The sequence below is a fragment of the Tetrahymena thermophila genome (assembly GCF_000189635.1).
Source record: "Tetrahymena thermophila SB210 genomic scaffold scf_8253915, whole genome shotgun sequence".
In the NCBI taxonomy this organism is placed as follows: domain Eukaryota; phylum Ciliophora; class Oligohymenophorea; order Hymenostomatida; family Tetrahymenidae; genus Tetrahymena; species Tetrahymena thermophila.
The window spans coordinates 67456-84238 of NW_002475974.1; the positions used below are offsets into that span (position 1 = coordinate 67456).

General features: G+C 28.8%; 2 protein-coding genes across 2 annotated transcripts; both read left to right on the forward strand. All coding sequences in view use genetic code 6, as the record gives it.

Annotated features, from left to right (window-relative positions):
* Window positions 1-503: 503 nt before the first annotated feature.
* Window positions 504-14741, forward strand: TTHERM_00688470 (dynein-1-alpha heavy chain, flagellar inner arm I1 complex protein; the record flags this gene model as incomplete). Its single annotated transcript, XM_001026949.1, has 17 exons — window positions 504-764; window positions 868-1034; window positions 1188-2044; window positions 2110-2734; window positions 2794-3893; window positions 3954-4165; window positions 4225-5856; window positions 5921-6741; window positions 6797-9432; window positions 9482-10794; window positions 10859-11329; window positions 11383-12414; window positions 12471-12912; window positions 12969-13185; window positions 13247-13781; window positions 13837-14444; window positions 14519-14741. The coding sequence occupies 17 exons, from the start codon at window positions 504-506 to the stop codon at window positions 14739-14741; spliced, it is 13152 nt and encodes a 4383-aa protein (XP_001026949.1).
* Window positions 14742-15241: 500 nt separating this feature from the next.
* TTHERM_000688471 (hypothetical protein) lies at window positions 15242-16680 on the forward strand (the record flags this gene model as incomplete). Its single annotated transcript, XM_012800799.1, has 8 exons — window positions 15242-15525; window positions 15581-15682; window positions 15734-15823; window positions 15879-15968; window positions 16026-16115; window positions 16166-16240; window positions 16290-16475; window positions 16536-16680. 8 exons carry the CDS (start codon window positions 15242-15244, stop codon window positions 16678-16680), a joined length of 1062 nt encoding a protein of 353 aa, XP_012656253.1.
* Window positions 16681-16783: the final 103 nt, after the last annotated feature.

Sequence of the window (16783 nt, forward strand, 5' to 3'; positions counted from 1 at the left end):
AGATAAAAAATACTTTCTAAGTTAGGTGAAAATGTATATAAATTATCAAATAAATATATATTCTTAAATATTTAAAATAAAATTGCATATGTTTTATAAATCAAATACTGCAAGCTTTGAGAGAGTGCAGGGAATATCTGTTTCAAAAAAAATTTGAAATAAAATTGAAGTAAATATTGATTTGTGCATAAATAAATAAATAATTAATTTGATTTGAACTGTGAATATAGAAAATTGAAAAATATATTGATTTATAATTAATTGTATTTTAAAAGAATATTGAGTTTTAGACTCTATAAATAAAATATAAGAATAAAAAGAAGAATATCAAAGGGTTTTTGATATAAAATTGCAGATTATAAAAAGAAAACAATTTTATATTTTATTATTATAGAATTTATAGAGGCATTAACTAAAAATCACCATTTTTTGTTTACTCTAATAATCCTCTTTGAAATAGCTATCACTAAAATTAAATCATAATTTTATTAGCAACATTCAAAATGGAGAAAGATAAATCAAAATATTAAAACTAAAAAGTTCTAAACTCACTTTCAGCAGTGATTAGAAGTGTTTTTATTCCTCTTGAGACTAAATCAAACGATCTCAAGTCAACCTTAGTAAAATTTACATCATAAATCAATCATTCAGCATAGTAAGTATCAGGGACAATAGATATTGAACTCCCTTCTCATAAAGATGATATTAGCGATTCAGAAGCAATTAAAAATGTTGACCTTATGCTCAAATATGAAACTTTATTGGTAATTATTTAAAATTTGTGAAGTTTTTATTAAAAGAATCATATAATTTTTTTTTGAATAATGTTGGTTTGATCTCATGAAACTTATTTTTATATTAAATTAGGAATAATGGTCTTAAACAATTAAAGATACTATTAAGAAAGTTAAGGAATAAAAGCCTGAAAACTCTCACGCCTTAGCAGAAATTGAACTTTAAAGATCTAAGAGTGCTATCCTTTCAACTTTGCACCAAAAATTGAATGATCCTAAAGTTCAAATAGTAAAATAAAGGTATTCATTTAAAAAAATATCTACCAATTTTTAAATCTTAGAGCATCTATAAAAATAATTTAATTAATATAATTTAAAACATAAATTATGAGATTTTTGTAACTTAAAATAATGCTTTATACAAAATTTTTAATAATATTTTTTTTTAATAAGATACCGCGATTTCTAGTCTGACAGTGGTAACACTACTATTGTTATGGATTTTGAAGCTCAAATGAAAGATTTGACTCAATTATACAATGAAGCCAAAGATAACGTTAAATTCTTAAATACTCTTGAAAGATAATTTAAGATTTTGGCATCTGAAGGGCTTGTTGGTGTAGAGGAAACTCTACCTTCCTTAATGACTGGTCTTAGAACTATTTGGATTATCTCAAGACATTATCAATCAGAAGATAAAATGTAGAATTTACTTTCTTTAATTTCAGATGAAATTGCAGATAAGGTAGAGAGTGAAATTAAAATTACTGAACTCTTCAAGTTATCTGATGAATTTTCTTCTTATGAAACTTAATTGCAGCAATCAATTGAATTAATTGCTTAAGGTAGACGTATCCTAACAACTTGGAAGACACTTTACAAAAAAACTAAACAAAAAATTGAAGAAGAAGGTCTTGATAGATGGGATTTCACTGTTCCTGCTTTAAATAACCGTATCGAACACATGGTTGGTGTTTTAACTGAGCTTGAAGCAAACACTGATATTATAAAGAGCTTCTTAGTATTCTTAGGTCCCAATCTAAAGGCTGTCACAGGTAATTCTGAAGGTATTGATAACCTTGTTACAGAAGTTAAAAAGCTAGTTATTCCCTATCAAAACCCTAAAGTCAATTTATTCCAAAAATAACAATCTCACTAATGGAATCAGCTCTCTGCAAAGTTTAAAGCTGATAAAGGCTAGATTAGTGAAAAAACTATTAAATTAATTAATGAAACTTTCCGTGATCTTAGATCTGCAGAAGGTGCTTTCGATTTACTCCTTAAATTTAAGGACGTTCATACAATTAAAGGTAAATTTTAAACCCATTTAATTTAAATTCATATTTAATAAAATATTTCTTTATCTAAATTATAGAAATCCAAGAGTAATTACAAAAGAAATACTCAGAAGTTTTGTATAGATACGAAAGAGAAGTAGATCAAAACAGATAACTCTTTGAAAATGGTAAAGCTTTGCTTAAAAATAGTAAAGGATTCTTAGTTATTAGTAAGAATAAACCACCTGTAGCAGGTTCTATTGCTTGGGCTTTGTCAATTTACTATAGAGTTTAGAGACCTATTATGAAATTCAAGAAGAAAGAAGGAGAATTAGACAAAGACAGCTATGATAATGTAAAAAAAGATTACTTGAAATTAGCCAAGGCAATAGACGAATATTAATTGGCAAACTTCAAAGAGTGGAATGAAAAAATAAGAGAAAAAGCTATGGGTTTCCTGAAATAAAAAATTCTAGTAAAAAATGAAAGATTTGAGGTCAACTTTTCTCAAGAATTTAGAGTTCTCATTAAAGAAGCCAAACATTTAGAAAAAATGGGATACCCAATCTCTAAAACAATTATTAATATATCTCTCTAAGAAAAAGAATATTATATTTATATCGATAAATTACACAGCATGCTTAATGAATATTATGATGTTGTAGACTCACTTTCTGAAATTGAAAAAATATTGCTCGATCAGCCCATTTAAAAGCTTAATAAGTAAAAATTTTTTTGATAAATTTTTATTGTTTATATTAATATTTATATTTAAAAAAAAGGGAATTAGATCCAGGTATTGAAAGTTTGAATCTTTCTTCACTTGGTATTCCAGATTTTATTGATAAGTGTACTAAAGCTATCAATGAATTCAAAGAAACTAAAAAGAAAGTAGAAAAAAGTGCTAGCCACATTGAAGAATTCGTTAGAAATATCGAAGAAGCTAAAATTTTCAAAGACTATGACTTTGAAAGCAGAAAAGATCCTAACTCTAATACTATCAATATTCCAACTGCTAATGAATTTATGACTTATTTTGATGAAAACATGAATAAAGTTGTTAGTGAATGTGTTGAAAAGTATAATATGATTGGAGACTAATTTTTAAAGAATATTGAAGAAACAATTATTGGAACTTAAAATGTCTTACAAGGATATAGCTCATAAAAAATGAAAGAATATTATTACTACTGGGAACGTAGAGTTTACAATGCCCTCATTAAGATGATTTTAAGGGCTTTACTTTCCTTAAAAAACCTTATGCAATAACCAGGAACAAAATCTCTACCTCTATTCTAAATTACCTAAGAGTACGATCACCCTACTCCTAGTACTAATCCTCCAACTCCTGAAGTAGAAAGCTATTTAAATAAAATTAAAACTAACATTCTCTCAACTGCTAGTTAATTCTGGAGATGGAAAGATGGAAGAAGAATCTTTTGTGAGCCTTTGATTGGCAATAATGATGAAAAAGTTTAAAGATACACTTTCCTCGATTAAGTAAATGAGAATCACGTTATTACTTAAGTTTGTTTCTAAATTGCAGACATACAAAAGAAGGCTTTCAACAAAGCTACTTCATTTAAAGAAATGTGGGAAGAAGATAAAAGAAAATCCCTTTGGGATCATAAAGCCAAACTAAATATTGAAAAATTAGTTGAGAAAAAACCATCTACTGTTTAGCTTGAAAGAAAGATGATGCTTTACAAAAATTTAGTTTTAGAATTCGACGAAATGCTCAAAGAAAGAAATGCTCTTTTCATTAGTGTGCATTTTGGAAATGTAATCAATTCGTTTAAGAACTAAGCTAAGGAATGGCTTGATAAACATGGTAATGTAATGAGAGTCATTGGTGAAAGAGAACTTCAAGAAATAAAGAAAGGTATAAATAAAAATGAAGATATTATTATTTATTTAAAATATACATTTTTTTTAAACTTAGAAATTGAAGAATATCATAAGAAGCTTGATAGCGAACCTAGTCATATTGAAGAATTAAAAAGAATGCTTAATGAAATTACAGAAATCTTAAACCAATCTATGATTATGGAATTTAAGATTTCAGATGTGACTGAAAAGTTCAGAACCTTAAAGCAATATGAATAAAATGTCGATCCTGAATTAATGGAAGAAGCTTTTACTCTTGGCAAGAAGGTATATTAATAAAAAAGTAATATTATAGAGAATATTAAAATATTTTTAAATTCAAATAGTGGGATGATTTAGTTAAAGAAGCTAAGAAAAAAGATAAAAAATTAAAAGAAACAAAAGAAACTTTTGCTAACGTTACAAAGGATGATGTTGCTCAGTTTAAAGAAACCTTAAAGGAACTATTTTAAGAGTACAAGTCCTCTGGTCCTGGAGCTTAAGAAACTAACTTAGATGATGGCTTGGAGAGTCTTCAAAAATACAAAGAAAAGGTTATTGAATTCAACAAGAGAAAAGATGAACTCGTTCTTGCTGAAAAACTTTTCAACTTACCTATATCTACTTTCAAAGAACTAGTTATGATTGAAGAAGAAAATAAAAAGTTAAATATTTTATATGAGACCTACAGAGAATTGAGATCAAACATTAAAGAATGGTCTACAATGCTTTGGGCCAAATTAGATGCAGAAATGCTCAGATAAGGCTCTGAAGAATATGAAAAAAAGAGAAAGAAATTAAATAGATAATATGAAGACAACTGTGTTTTCTAAAAGTTGTCTCAAAAAATTACAGATTTCAAAAATTCTATTCCACTTATTCAGTAGCTTAAGAGTGGTGCTATTACTGATAGACATTGGAATAAATTGATGAAAGAAACTGGAACAAAAATTGAAACTAACATTAAAACTCTTACTCTTGAACAAGTATTTGCCTTAAATCTATAAAATTTCCCAGAAAAAGTTAGCGAAATCGTCAACGAAGCAAATCAAGAACATAAAAATGAAGAAGAAATTATGAAGATTGAGCAAGCTTGGAAGACAGAATCATTCGAACTTGCTATGCAAAAGAAAGGCCGTTGCTACATGTTAAAGAATACTGATTAGATTAAGCTAATTTTAGAAGATCAACAAGCAAATCTCTAAACTGTTGCTTCATCTCGTTATGTAGCTGCTTTTGTTAAATAAATTCGTCATTGGGAGCAAGCATTAAACAGAATTAGTGAAATTATTGATGTTTGGCTTATTGTGCAAAAGAAATGGTAATATCTTGAAAGTATTTTTATTGGTTCTGAAGATATCCGTCAATAACTTCGTGAAGAAGCTAAAAAATTTGATAAAAACGACAAAACATTCATCAAAATTATGGAATAAACTTATAAAAATCCAAATATTTACACTTGTTGTGTTACAAATGAAAATCGTCTTATGGAACTTAAAACTCTTTCTGACGAGCTTGATAAGCGTCAAAAGTCATTATCAGATTATTTAGATACAAAAAGAGGTATCTTCCCTCGTTTTTACTTATTGTCAGATGATGATCTTCTTTCTATCCTTGGTAACTCTGAGCCTGCTGGTGTTTAACCACATATGCTTAAACTTTTTGATAATTGTAAAGAATTGAAGTTTGGTAAGAGTGGTAAATTAATTACTGGTTTGGAATCTGAAGAACAAGAAAAGTTTGACTTGTTTGAACCTTAAAAACCTGAAGGAGCAGTAGAAATTTGGATGAAGCGTGTTGATGAAGAAATGCAATCTACTCTCCATAAAAAGACTAAAGAAGGAGTATTTACTTATGCTCAAAAAGAGCGTATTCAATGGGTACTTGAAAACTTGGGAATGATAGCTATTGTAGGTGCTTAAATTTGGTGGACATGGCGTGTAGAAGATGTTTTCCGTAAAGTAAGAGAAGGCAACAAGGTATACATTTTATTTATTTATTCTTAGACTTGTGATTTTAACTTTTAAATAATTTTAATTAAAGCATGCTATGAAATAAGAAAATTCAAAACAAACAAAAGACTTGAATGATTTAATTGATTTAGTTAGAACTGACTTGAATGATCAAGATAGAAAAAAAGTTAACACCCTTATTATTGTTGATGTCCATGCTAGAGATATCGTTTCAAATTTCGTCAGAGATTCCATTTTGGATGCTAGAGAATTTGAATGGGAGTCTTAATTAAGATTCTATTGGATACAAAATGAAAATGATATTAGAATTCGTTAATGCACTGGTCAGTTTACTTATGGTTATGAATATTAGGGTTTGAATGGACGTTTGGTTATCACTCCTCTTACAGATAGATGTGTTATGACTTTAACTACTGCTCTTTCATTTAAGATGGGTGGTGCTCCTGCTGGTCCAGCAGGTACAGGTAAAACTGAAACTGTAAAAGATCTTGCAAAGTCTCTGGCCATCAGATGTTGTGTTACTAACTGTGGTGATGGTTTGGATTACAAGGCTATGGGTTTCATCTTTTCAGGTCTTTGTCAAACAGGTTTCTGGGGTTGCTTCGATGAATTCAATAGAATCAATGCTGATGTGCTTTCAGTTGTTGCAGTCTAAATTAAAACTATCTAAACTGCTTTGGTTTAAGGTAAGAGCACTCTTGAACTCATGAAAAAAGAACTCAATCTTAAAACTACTATTGGTATTTTCGTTACAATGAATCCTGGTTATGCAGGTCGTACCGAACTTCCAGATAACCTTAAGGCACTTTTCAGACCAGTAACAATGGTTGTTCCCGATACCAATATTATTTGTGAAATTATGCTTATGTCTGAAGGTTTTAATGAAGCTAGGTAATTAATTTTGATATTTTATGTTAAGGATTATTAAACTTTACTTTTTTAATAGAATTTTAGCTAAAAAAATGAATGTCTTATATAAGCTTGCAAAAGAACAACTTTCAAAATAGTACCATTATGATTTTGGTCTAAGAGCTCTAAAATCAGTCTTGGTCATGGCAGGTGCTCTGAAGAGAGAAGCTTAAGACATGGCTGAAGAACTCACTTTGATGAGAGCTTTAAGAGATATGAATATGCCTAAATTTATTTTCGAAGATGTTCCACTTTTCATGGGTTTGATTTCAGATCTTTTCCCTAATATGGATATTAAGAGAAAACCTTATGAAAAGAAAGATAAAATCATTGAAGTTATGGAAAGTCTTGGATTATAAAAAGAATTACCTAAGCAGATTGATAAGGTAGTTTAGCTTTTTGAAACAATGTTAACACGTCATACAACTATGGTTGTAGGTCCAACTGGATCAGGTAAATCTACTATCATAGAAATATTAAAAAAGGTTGAAAGTGTTACTATTTACTGCATGAATCCAAAGGCTATCACTGTAAATGAGCTTTACGGAACTATGGATATGCAAACAAGAGAATGGAAAGATGGTTTGCTTTCAAAGATTTTCCGTATTGCTAACGCTGGACCAGGAAATGAGATGCGCTGGATTCTTTTTGATGGTGATGTTGATGCTGTTTGGGTAGAAAATATGAACTCAGTCATGGATGACAACAAATTGCTAACACTTATTAATGGTGATCGTATTCGTTTAGAGCGTTATTGCAAGCTTCTTTTTGAAGTCTACGATCTACAGTATGCTTCTCCTGCTACTATTTCTCGTTGCGGTATGGTCTATGTAGATCCAAAAGATTTAGGATATGCTCCTTACTATGACAAATGGCTCAATAAATGGAGTAAATTTGAGGCTTTGCATGAAGCATTAGTAGATTTCTTCTAGAAATATATTCCTCCCTTGATTAATCTCATATTTGAAGGTATAGAAAACGATGAAGTTACTACTCCCATTCCCTTCTTAATTCCTCGTACAAACCTCAACTTAGTTGAGCAAATGACTCGTATTATGGATTCTATGCTTAATGAAGATGAACCTTAACAAGAAGTAGATATTATTGAACTTATGTACATTTTCTCAATAGTATGGTCCCTAGGTGCATGCTTAAAAGTAGAAGGAAGAAAGCGTTTCGAAGATTTCCTTCGTGGCATTAGTGGTCGTGCTCTTCCTGCTACATCTCTTTACGATAACTACTTTGACTATGAAAAATCTAAGAACTTTATTACATGGGAAAAGCTTGTTTAAGGATATCAACCTCCTATTGATGGTAAATTCTCAAAGATTTTAGTACCTACAGTTGATACTTAGCGTTTTTCTTTCATCCTTGGATAACATATTAACAGTAAAAAGCCTTGCTTATTCGTTGGTGAATCAGGTACTGCTAAGACTGTTATCATTTAAAACTTTTTGAACAACTCTTTGAGTACAGACTCTTATATGAAATTGAATATAAATTTCTCATCTCGTACTACTAGTTAGGATCTCTAACGTAACATAGATGATAACATCGATAAACGTACAGGTCGTATTTTTGGTCCAAAGAACCCTGGTAAATAATTGGTTGTATTTATTGATGATTTGCACATGCCAACAATCGATATTTATGGTACTTAGCAACCTATCGCTCTCCTGAAATTCCTTGTTGAAAAAGGCTATATTTACGAGCGTGAAGGAAATCTCGATTAAAAAATTATTAAAGATATTCTATTTGTTTCTGCCATGCTCCCTCCTGGTGGTGGTACTAATTCTGTTGACCCTCGTTTCTTATCCCTTTATTCAACTTTCACTCTTATCTTCCCTTCAACTGAAACCCTGGAAGTCATTTACTCAAGTATCCTAAAAGCTCATGTTGAATCCTTCCCAGAAGAAATCAAAGCCTTGGTTAAAAAAATAACTTCTGGAACTCTTTTCCTTTATAGATCTATTGTTGATTAACTTCCTCGTACTCCTGTGAAATTCCATTATATTTTCAATCTTCGTGATTTGTCTCGTGTTTATGAAGGTCTATGTCGCTCTACTATAGATAAATTTAGCGTAAAAGAAGCATTCCTCCGTTTATGGAGAAATGAATCCATGCGTGTCTTCTAAGATCGTCTTTTAACTGAAGATGATAGAAATTTAGTTTCTAGACTATTCTAACAAATAGTTAGTGAAAACTTTGCAGAATCATAAGAATAAATTCTAAGTGAACCACTCTTAATTGGTGATTACTTATTAGCTGCTCCTGCTGATCCTGAAGCTGTTGATCCTTAATTATATGAAGAACTAGGAGATTATGAAAGAGTTAAAACTAAATTAGAAAGTATGTTATTAGACTATAACGAAACTGAAGGAAACAAAGAAATGAACTTGGTTCTCTTTAATGATGCCCTTTTCCACATTACAAAAATACATCGTATAGTCAAAATCCCTCGTGGACATGCTTTATTAGTTGGTTATGGTGGTTCAGGTAAGTAATCACTAACAAAGTTGGCTTCATTCACTGCTGGTTATTAAATATTTACTATCACTCTTACTCGTGGTTACCGTGAAAGAGAATTTAGAGATGATCTTAAAAAGCTTTATGAAATTCTTTGTCATGGACCTTGCACTTTCCTATTTACAGATTCTCATGTTATTGAAGAAGGTATTTTCATATTTGTAAATTATATATTTATAATAAATTAAAATTATAGGTTTCTTGGAATTACTAAATAATATGCTTTCAATTGGTATGGTACCCGCTTTGTTCGATGATGAAGGCAAAAAGTAAATGGGTGATTTAGTTAGAGAAGAAGCTAAAAAGAAAGGTGTCAATGAAAGCAAGGATGATTTATGGAATTACTTCTTAGAAAAAGTAAGAGATAACTTGCATATTATTATGTGTATGTCACCTGCAGGTGATACTTTGAGAATCCGTTGCAGAAATTTCCCAGGTTTAGTTTCAAACACAAGTATAAATTGGTTCTTCCCTTGGCCAGATGAGGCTCTTCATGCTGTCGCTGTAAATTACCTCGAAGAAGTTGAGGACATTGGCCAATTCAAAGAAAATATTACTAACCACATCGTCTTAGTACACACAAGTGTTCAAAAATATTCAGTTGATTTTGAATTATAGCTTAAACGTAAGAATTTCTCTACCCCTAAAAACTATCTTGATTTCTTGAGTAACTACAAAAAAATGCTTGCCAACAATCGTAAAAAATTCAATGATATGATAAAGCGTTATGAGGTTGGTCTTGATAAGCTTGAATAAGCTGCTTAACAAGTTAAAAAATTATAAGTAGAACTCCAAAAGAAAGAAGTTGAGGTCACTCATGAGTTTAATGAAGTTAAACAATTGCTTGACATTATTAAAGAAAAGAAAGAAATTGCAGAAAAGGCTTAAAATGTTGCAACTGAAAAAAAGAAAGAATTAGATATCGAAACTGTTTAGATTAATGAAAGTAAGAAAGAAGCTGATAGAATTTTGTAAGAAGCTATTCCTATCTTAGAAGAAGCTCAAGCAAGTTTAAATAAAATAAAGAAAGAAGAATTAGTTAATATGAAAGCCTTAGCTAATCCTCCTGCTCCAGTCAAGGCTGTTGCATAATGTTTGTAAATTTTGCGTCCTAATGGAAATGAAAACGAAGCTGATGGATGGCCTGGTGCTAAAATTATGATGAACGATCCTGGTAGACTTATATCAAATCTTTAAGGGTATGATAAGCAAATCCATAAAGTGAAAGATTAACACATCAGTAAGATCAATAAGATTACTTCAGATCCTTAAAACAGATTTGCTGAAATCGCAAGTATTTCTTCTGCTGCAGCAGGTTTGTATGGTTGGGTCAGAAGTACAGTAAACTTGTATGAAGTCCACAAAAAAGTTAATCCTCTCAAAAAGAGAGTCGAAGAAATGACAATCAAGCAAGTATAACTTTAAGAAGATTTACAAAAGACAGAATAACTTTTGAGTGAATTAGATGCTTAATTGACTGATTTAGAATCAAACAGAGAAAAGAAACAAGTAATTTATAATAAATTTCAATAAACAGATAAATAAGCGAATTATAATTTTTAATTTATTAAAGGTGATTTTAGATGATTTAACTCAGGAAGCAAATATTATGAGAAGAAGAAAAGATGCTGCTGAAAAACTTATTAATGGTTTAGGAAGAGAAAAGGAAAGATGGACATAAGATAAAGAAGATTTAAAAATTAAGGTTGTTAAGCTTATTGGAGACTGTTTATCTTGTTCAAGTTTCCTCTCTTATGCAGGTCCATTCGATTATACTTTCCGTCAAAAAATGGTATTTGAACATTGGAGAAAAGATGTTGGAGAGAAATAAATTCCTTGTTCAGACGAATTCATCTTAGAAGATCTCTTAACAAGTGAGGTAGAAAAATCTCAATGGGCAAGTGAAAGTTTACCTGGTGATGAACTTTCTATTTAGAATGGTATTTTAACAACAAGAGCTTCAAGATGGCCTTTGTGTATAGATCCTTAGTTATAGGCTGTAACTTGGATTAAGAGAAGAGAAGAAAAGGACACTGGTTTCAGAGTAATTTTTATATCAAAAAAAAATTAGTTAATTTCTATTTATTTCTTTATTAGGTTTTGAACTTAAATGATGGTGCAAATGTTTTCTTGAAACCCTTAGAAAATTGTATTCGTTTTGGTAAACCTTGTCTTTTCGAAAATGTTGATGAAGAATTGGATCCTACTATTGACCCCATTCTAGAAAGAAACTTTATTATTAAAGCTGGTTTAAAGCTTATTAAACTTGGTGAAAACGAATTCGATTACAATGAGGAATTCAGATTATACTTTACTACTAAGTTAGCTAATCCCAAATATACTCCTGAAATTATGGGTAAGACAATGGTCATCAACTATACAGTTACTCGTGACGGTCTTCGTGATTAACTTTTGAATGTCGTTGTAGGATTTGAACGTCCCGATAAAGAAAAGTAAAGATTAGAGCTTGTTTAATCCATGAGTGAAAATAAAAAGAAATTGAAAGAAGCAGAAGATGAATTGCTTCAACGTTTATCTGAAGCTAAAGGTTCTTTGTTAGATGATGATGAACTCATTCAAACTCTTGAACAGACAAAAACTAAATCTATTGAAATTGCAGAAGCAATTAAGATTGGTGAGCAAACAAAGATAGAAATCGAAACAGCTTGTAAATAGTATGAACCAGCTGCTATGAGAGGTGCAATTCTTTTCTTTGCAATGAGCTCTCTTTCTGCTATCTCTGAAATGTATGAATACTCACTGGCTTCATATCTATAAGTTTTCAACTAATCCCTTCGTGATGCACGTAAAGATAATATCCTTGAAAACAGACTTCGTAATATCATGGATCGTTTAACATTAAATGTTTACGACTATACCTGTCTTGGTATTTTCGGTCGTCATATTCTTATTTTTGCATTGTAAATGACACTTATGATCAAAGAAGAAAGAAATTTACTTAACCGTGAAGAGCTTAACTTCTTCTTAAAGGGTAACACTTCTCTTGAATAAGTTACTAGACCAAAACCATATAAATGGATACCAGATCAAGGTTGGAAGGACATGCAAAAGTTAATTACTATTGATAAAGAATATGCAAACTTGATCAATGATTTGGAATAAAATGAAGTAAATTTTTTTATCTTTATTAAATTTTATATTTCAACTAAAATTTAAAATATTAGCAAATTTGGAAGAAGTGGTATGATTTAGAAAAACCTGAGTCAGAGCTTCCAAGCAATTATCGTAAGTTAGAACCCTTCTAGACTCTTTTGTTCTTAAGAGTTTTCCGTTCAGACAGAGTCATTAATGGTGTTAAGAGATTCATTATTGACTATTATAACAACAATAACCATTTCGTACAACCTCCAACTGCTAATTTCAATAAAATATTCGACTAATCTCACGAGCGTTCTCCTATAGTCTTTATTCTTTCTCCAGGTGCTGATCCATTGAGTGATGTCTAGAAGCTTGGTGACTAACTAGGTTTTACTGGTAATAAATTCAGATTCCTTTCTCTTGGTTAAGGTATGGAACAAGAGGCAACACAGTTCGTAGAAACAAGTTCATAAAGAGGTCATTGGTTAATGCTTATGAATTGCCATTTACTTCCAAACTGGCTTAAAAGTAAAACGTTTATTTATTCTTTTTACTAATTTACTAAAAATATTTTATTGAAAAAGACACTCTCGAAAAGCAATTAGAAAATATGCATAAACCTCATAAAGATTTCAGACTTTGGCTTACCACATAACCCACCGACAGATTCCCACTTGGTATCCTTCAAAAATCACTTAAAATTGTAACAGAACCACCAGATGGTTTAAGACCTAATATGAAGGGTACTCTTTCTAAGATCAACGAAAAAGATTTAGATTCATGTACTCATGAAGCATTTAAGTAATTAATATTCGAATTCATTCATTTAATTTTTATTTATACTATTAATTTTATAAAATAGACCCCTCGTTTATGTGGTTTCATTCTTCCACGCTATTGTCCAAGATAGAAGAAAGTATGGTAAGATTGGTTGGAATGTTTCTTATGACTTTAACGAATCTGACTTTAGAATATCTTTCCACTTGCTTAATCTTTATTTGACAAAGGCTTATGTTAATAAAGATGAATCTATCCCTTGGAACTCTCTTAAATATTTAATTGGTGAAGCAATGTATGGTGGTAGAGTTACTGATGATTTCGATAGAAGAGTTCTTGTTTGTTACTTGGATGAATATATGGGAGACTTCTTATTTGATAAGAATAGAGAATTTTTCTTTGCTAAAGTAGATGATGTCACCTACTCCCTACCCAAGTAAATGAATCTTGAAGGTTACATTAATACAGTTAATGAAATTCCTATTATTAACTCTCCTGCAGTTTTTGGTTTACATCCAAATGCAGAAATTATGTATTACACAAATGCTGCTAAAGATCTATGGGATAATATGCTTACTCTTCAAGTATAGGGAAGTCATAGCAGTTCAAGTGATAACAAAGTAATTAATTATATTTAAATTTATCTATAAACTAATTAAATTTTTTTTAATTTAGGATGAATACATAGATAATATTGCTTCAGATATATTAAGTAAATTACCTTCAATATGGGATGTCTTCCTCCTCAGAAAAGAAGCTGGAGAGGTCTTGCAACCAACTACAGTTGTGTTGTTCTAAGAGTTAGAACGTTTCAATATGTTGATATTAAAGATTTAGAGCTCTCTTTATAACTTAAAAAGAGCACTTAAGGGTGAAATCGGTATGAGTTCTGAATTGGATGAGCTTGCTATTTCACTTTACAATGGTTTCTTACCTTCAATTTGGGCTAAGCTTGCTCCTTAAACAGAAAAGAAATTAGGTTCTTGGATGGAACATTTCTTGAATCGTGTTAAATAGTATAGAGAATGGACTACAAACGGTGAACCTGCAGTTATATGGCTTTCTGGTATCCATATTCCTGAATCTTACTTAACTGCTTTAGTCTAGACAACCTGTAGAGCTAAATAATGGGCTCTTGATAAGAGTACTCTATACACAGTTGTAACAAACCAAAAATCAGCAGAGCAAATCAAAAAGAAACCTGAGCATGGCTGTTATGTTCGTGGTTTCTATTTAGAAGGAGCTTAATGGGATTTATCTAAAAACTGTCTTAAACGTTAAAAGTAATTAACAATATTTTTATTTAATTTTAGATTATTTATTTCATATTAATAATATTCTGTTTTTAATAATAAAGTCCTAAAGAACTCATCTTTGAAATGCCACTTATTTAGATTATTCCAGTAGAAGCTAATAAACTCAAGCTTAAGGACTCCTTGAACACACCTGTCTATGTTACTTAAAATAGAAGAAATGCAATGGGTGTAGGTTTAGTCTTTACTGCAAATCTTAGAACTGAAGAGCATCCTTCTCATTGGGTACTTCAAGGTGTTTGCTTGGTTCTCAATGTAGATTTCTGATTAAATAATAAAAACTTAAAAATAACTCAAATATACTCAATCAAAATTGTGCAAATTTATACAAAATATTTGTCTTTTATAAATATTAAAAAGATTTAAGAATATTTATTTATTTTATTAAAATTAATTTAGAAAATTTATCATTTACTTTTTTGAAATTATTTTTTTATTTTTTATTATTTGGATATAATTTTTTGTTTTAAAGATAATTTAAAGTTTATTTTATTAATAATATTTATTTTATTTTTTTCATTTTTTGAAATTTAAATGTTGAGTTTTGAATAATTATTTTTGATATTCTTTTTTCTTATCACAATATTATATATTAACTTATTGATTTTATTAAATATTTAAAAATCAATTAAAACACTTACTTTTTTAATTAATTTAAATTTAAATAGATTTATTATAATTTTAAATATATTTTTATTTAAAAAAAGTATTAGGATTATCTGAGTAAAGAATAATAAATGAGATAAATTCATTTTTTAGATGAGAATATGACATAAAAAAATAATAGAAAATAATTAAAGTTCAAAAATAATTTTTATATTTAATCTTTTTGTTAGCAAAAAAAAAAGCATAATATTTAATAATTTTTGATCATAAACTAAGAAATTTCTACTTATTTTGAGTTAATGATGATACAAAAATCAACTTCAAAAGAGATGATAACTTTATTTTAAAATGGTATCATTGGTGAGTATTAAGATAATGAAATTTAAACATTACAACAAATATTAAAAAATTTATAGAAGCAGAAATCTCTTCCAACTTTATTGATGTATTCCTTATAATTTTTTAAGATAATAAATAAATATCGTTTATAATAAACAAAGATATAAATGCAAAGGCAGAGAAACTATACATTAAGAATATAAAAGATTCATTTCAGAAATAAATCTAAATGAAGAACTAATTGACTTAAAAATGAAATTTTAGTAATGCTTTTTGTTAATAGTCAAATAACAGCTTTTATATTTATTTAAAAGGTATAACATATAAGTTGGAAATATTCTCAAAGACCTTTCTTAGGCAATAAGTTAGTTTTATAATTTGTAAGATTTGTATATTTCTATTAAGTAAATATTGATTAAAAGTTGAACCAAACTACAGCTAATTGTTTTCTTTTTAAAGCTACTTAGACTGCTTAAATTAAGACTTCAACTGGCTAACTTATCATTTTAAAAATTTGGTAAATTTAAGAAGACTGTCACTAAATTTATAGTATCTTCTATTCTGAGTAAACCAAACAATTAATTGATTTTAATAAATAATTAAAAGAAAGAATGATATAAATGATTTCGATTTAGTGCTACTATTTTAAAACATTTACGATTGTCCAAATCTGAAAATATTAAAAATTAAATTAGAGTAAAATTAAAAATTTAAATAGAGTTTATATTATCTCAAATATTTTGTAGATATAATAAATTAAAAGAACACTTTTAAGAGCTCAATATTAACCCAAATCTTTAATAGATATAGCTATTTATGAGGTAAATTTTATTTCAATTAAACTTCACAAAATTTGAATTTTTCTATTAGCTAAAATAAAATAAATAGTAAAGGATTATCTAACTTATTAGAACAGCTATCAATAATAGGAAACTCTCTTCAAAAAATATTTATAGATCTCACATAAAATATAATAAATTTTAACAGTAAAATTTCCCTTTAGCTTTATCATATTTTTTTAAACTTGAGATTATCTGATTTCTGCATTCTAACTTCGTAATAATTAATTTTTAAAAACACATAAAATTATTTAAAAACTTGATTTTTATTAAAAAGAGCTTCTAATCCTATATTAGACATCATAAATTTGATCTTTGCTTGCTTTTAGTATGAATTAATGAAAATAAATGTTATATAATAAATAATGTCTCCTTCAGTACTTTTTAATCCAAAATGGATATATTAAGATTTATATATTTGATTAGTTAAAAATTTTATATTTTATAATGAACAAAAAATAAAATTTCAAGTTAAATTTTATATATTTATTAAATTAATATCCAGGACAATAAAATATATTAATC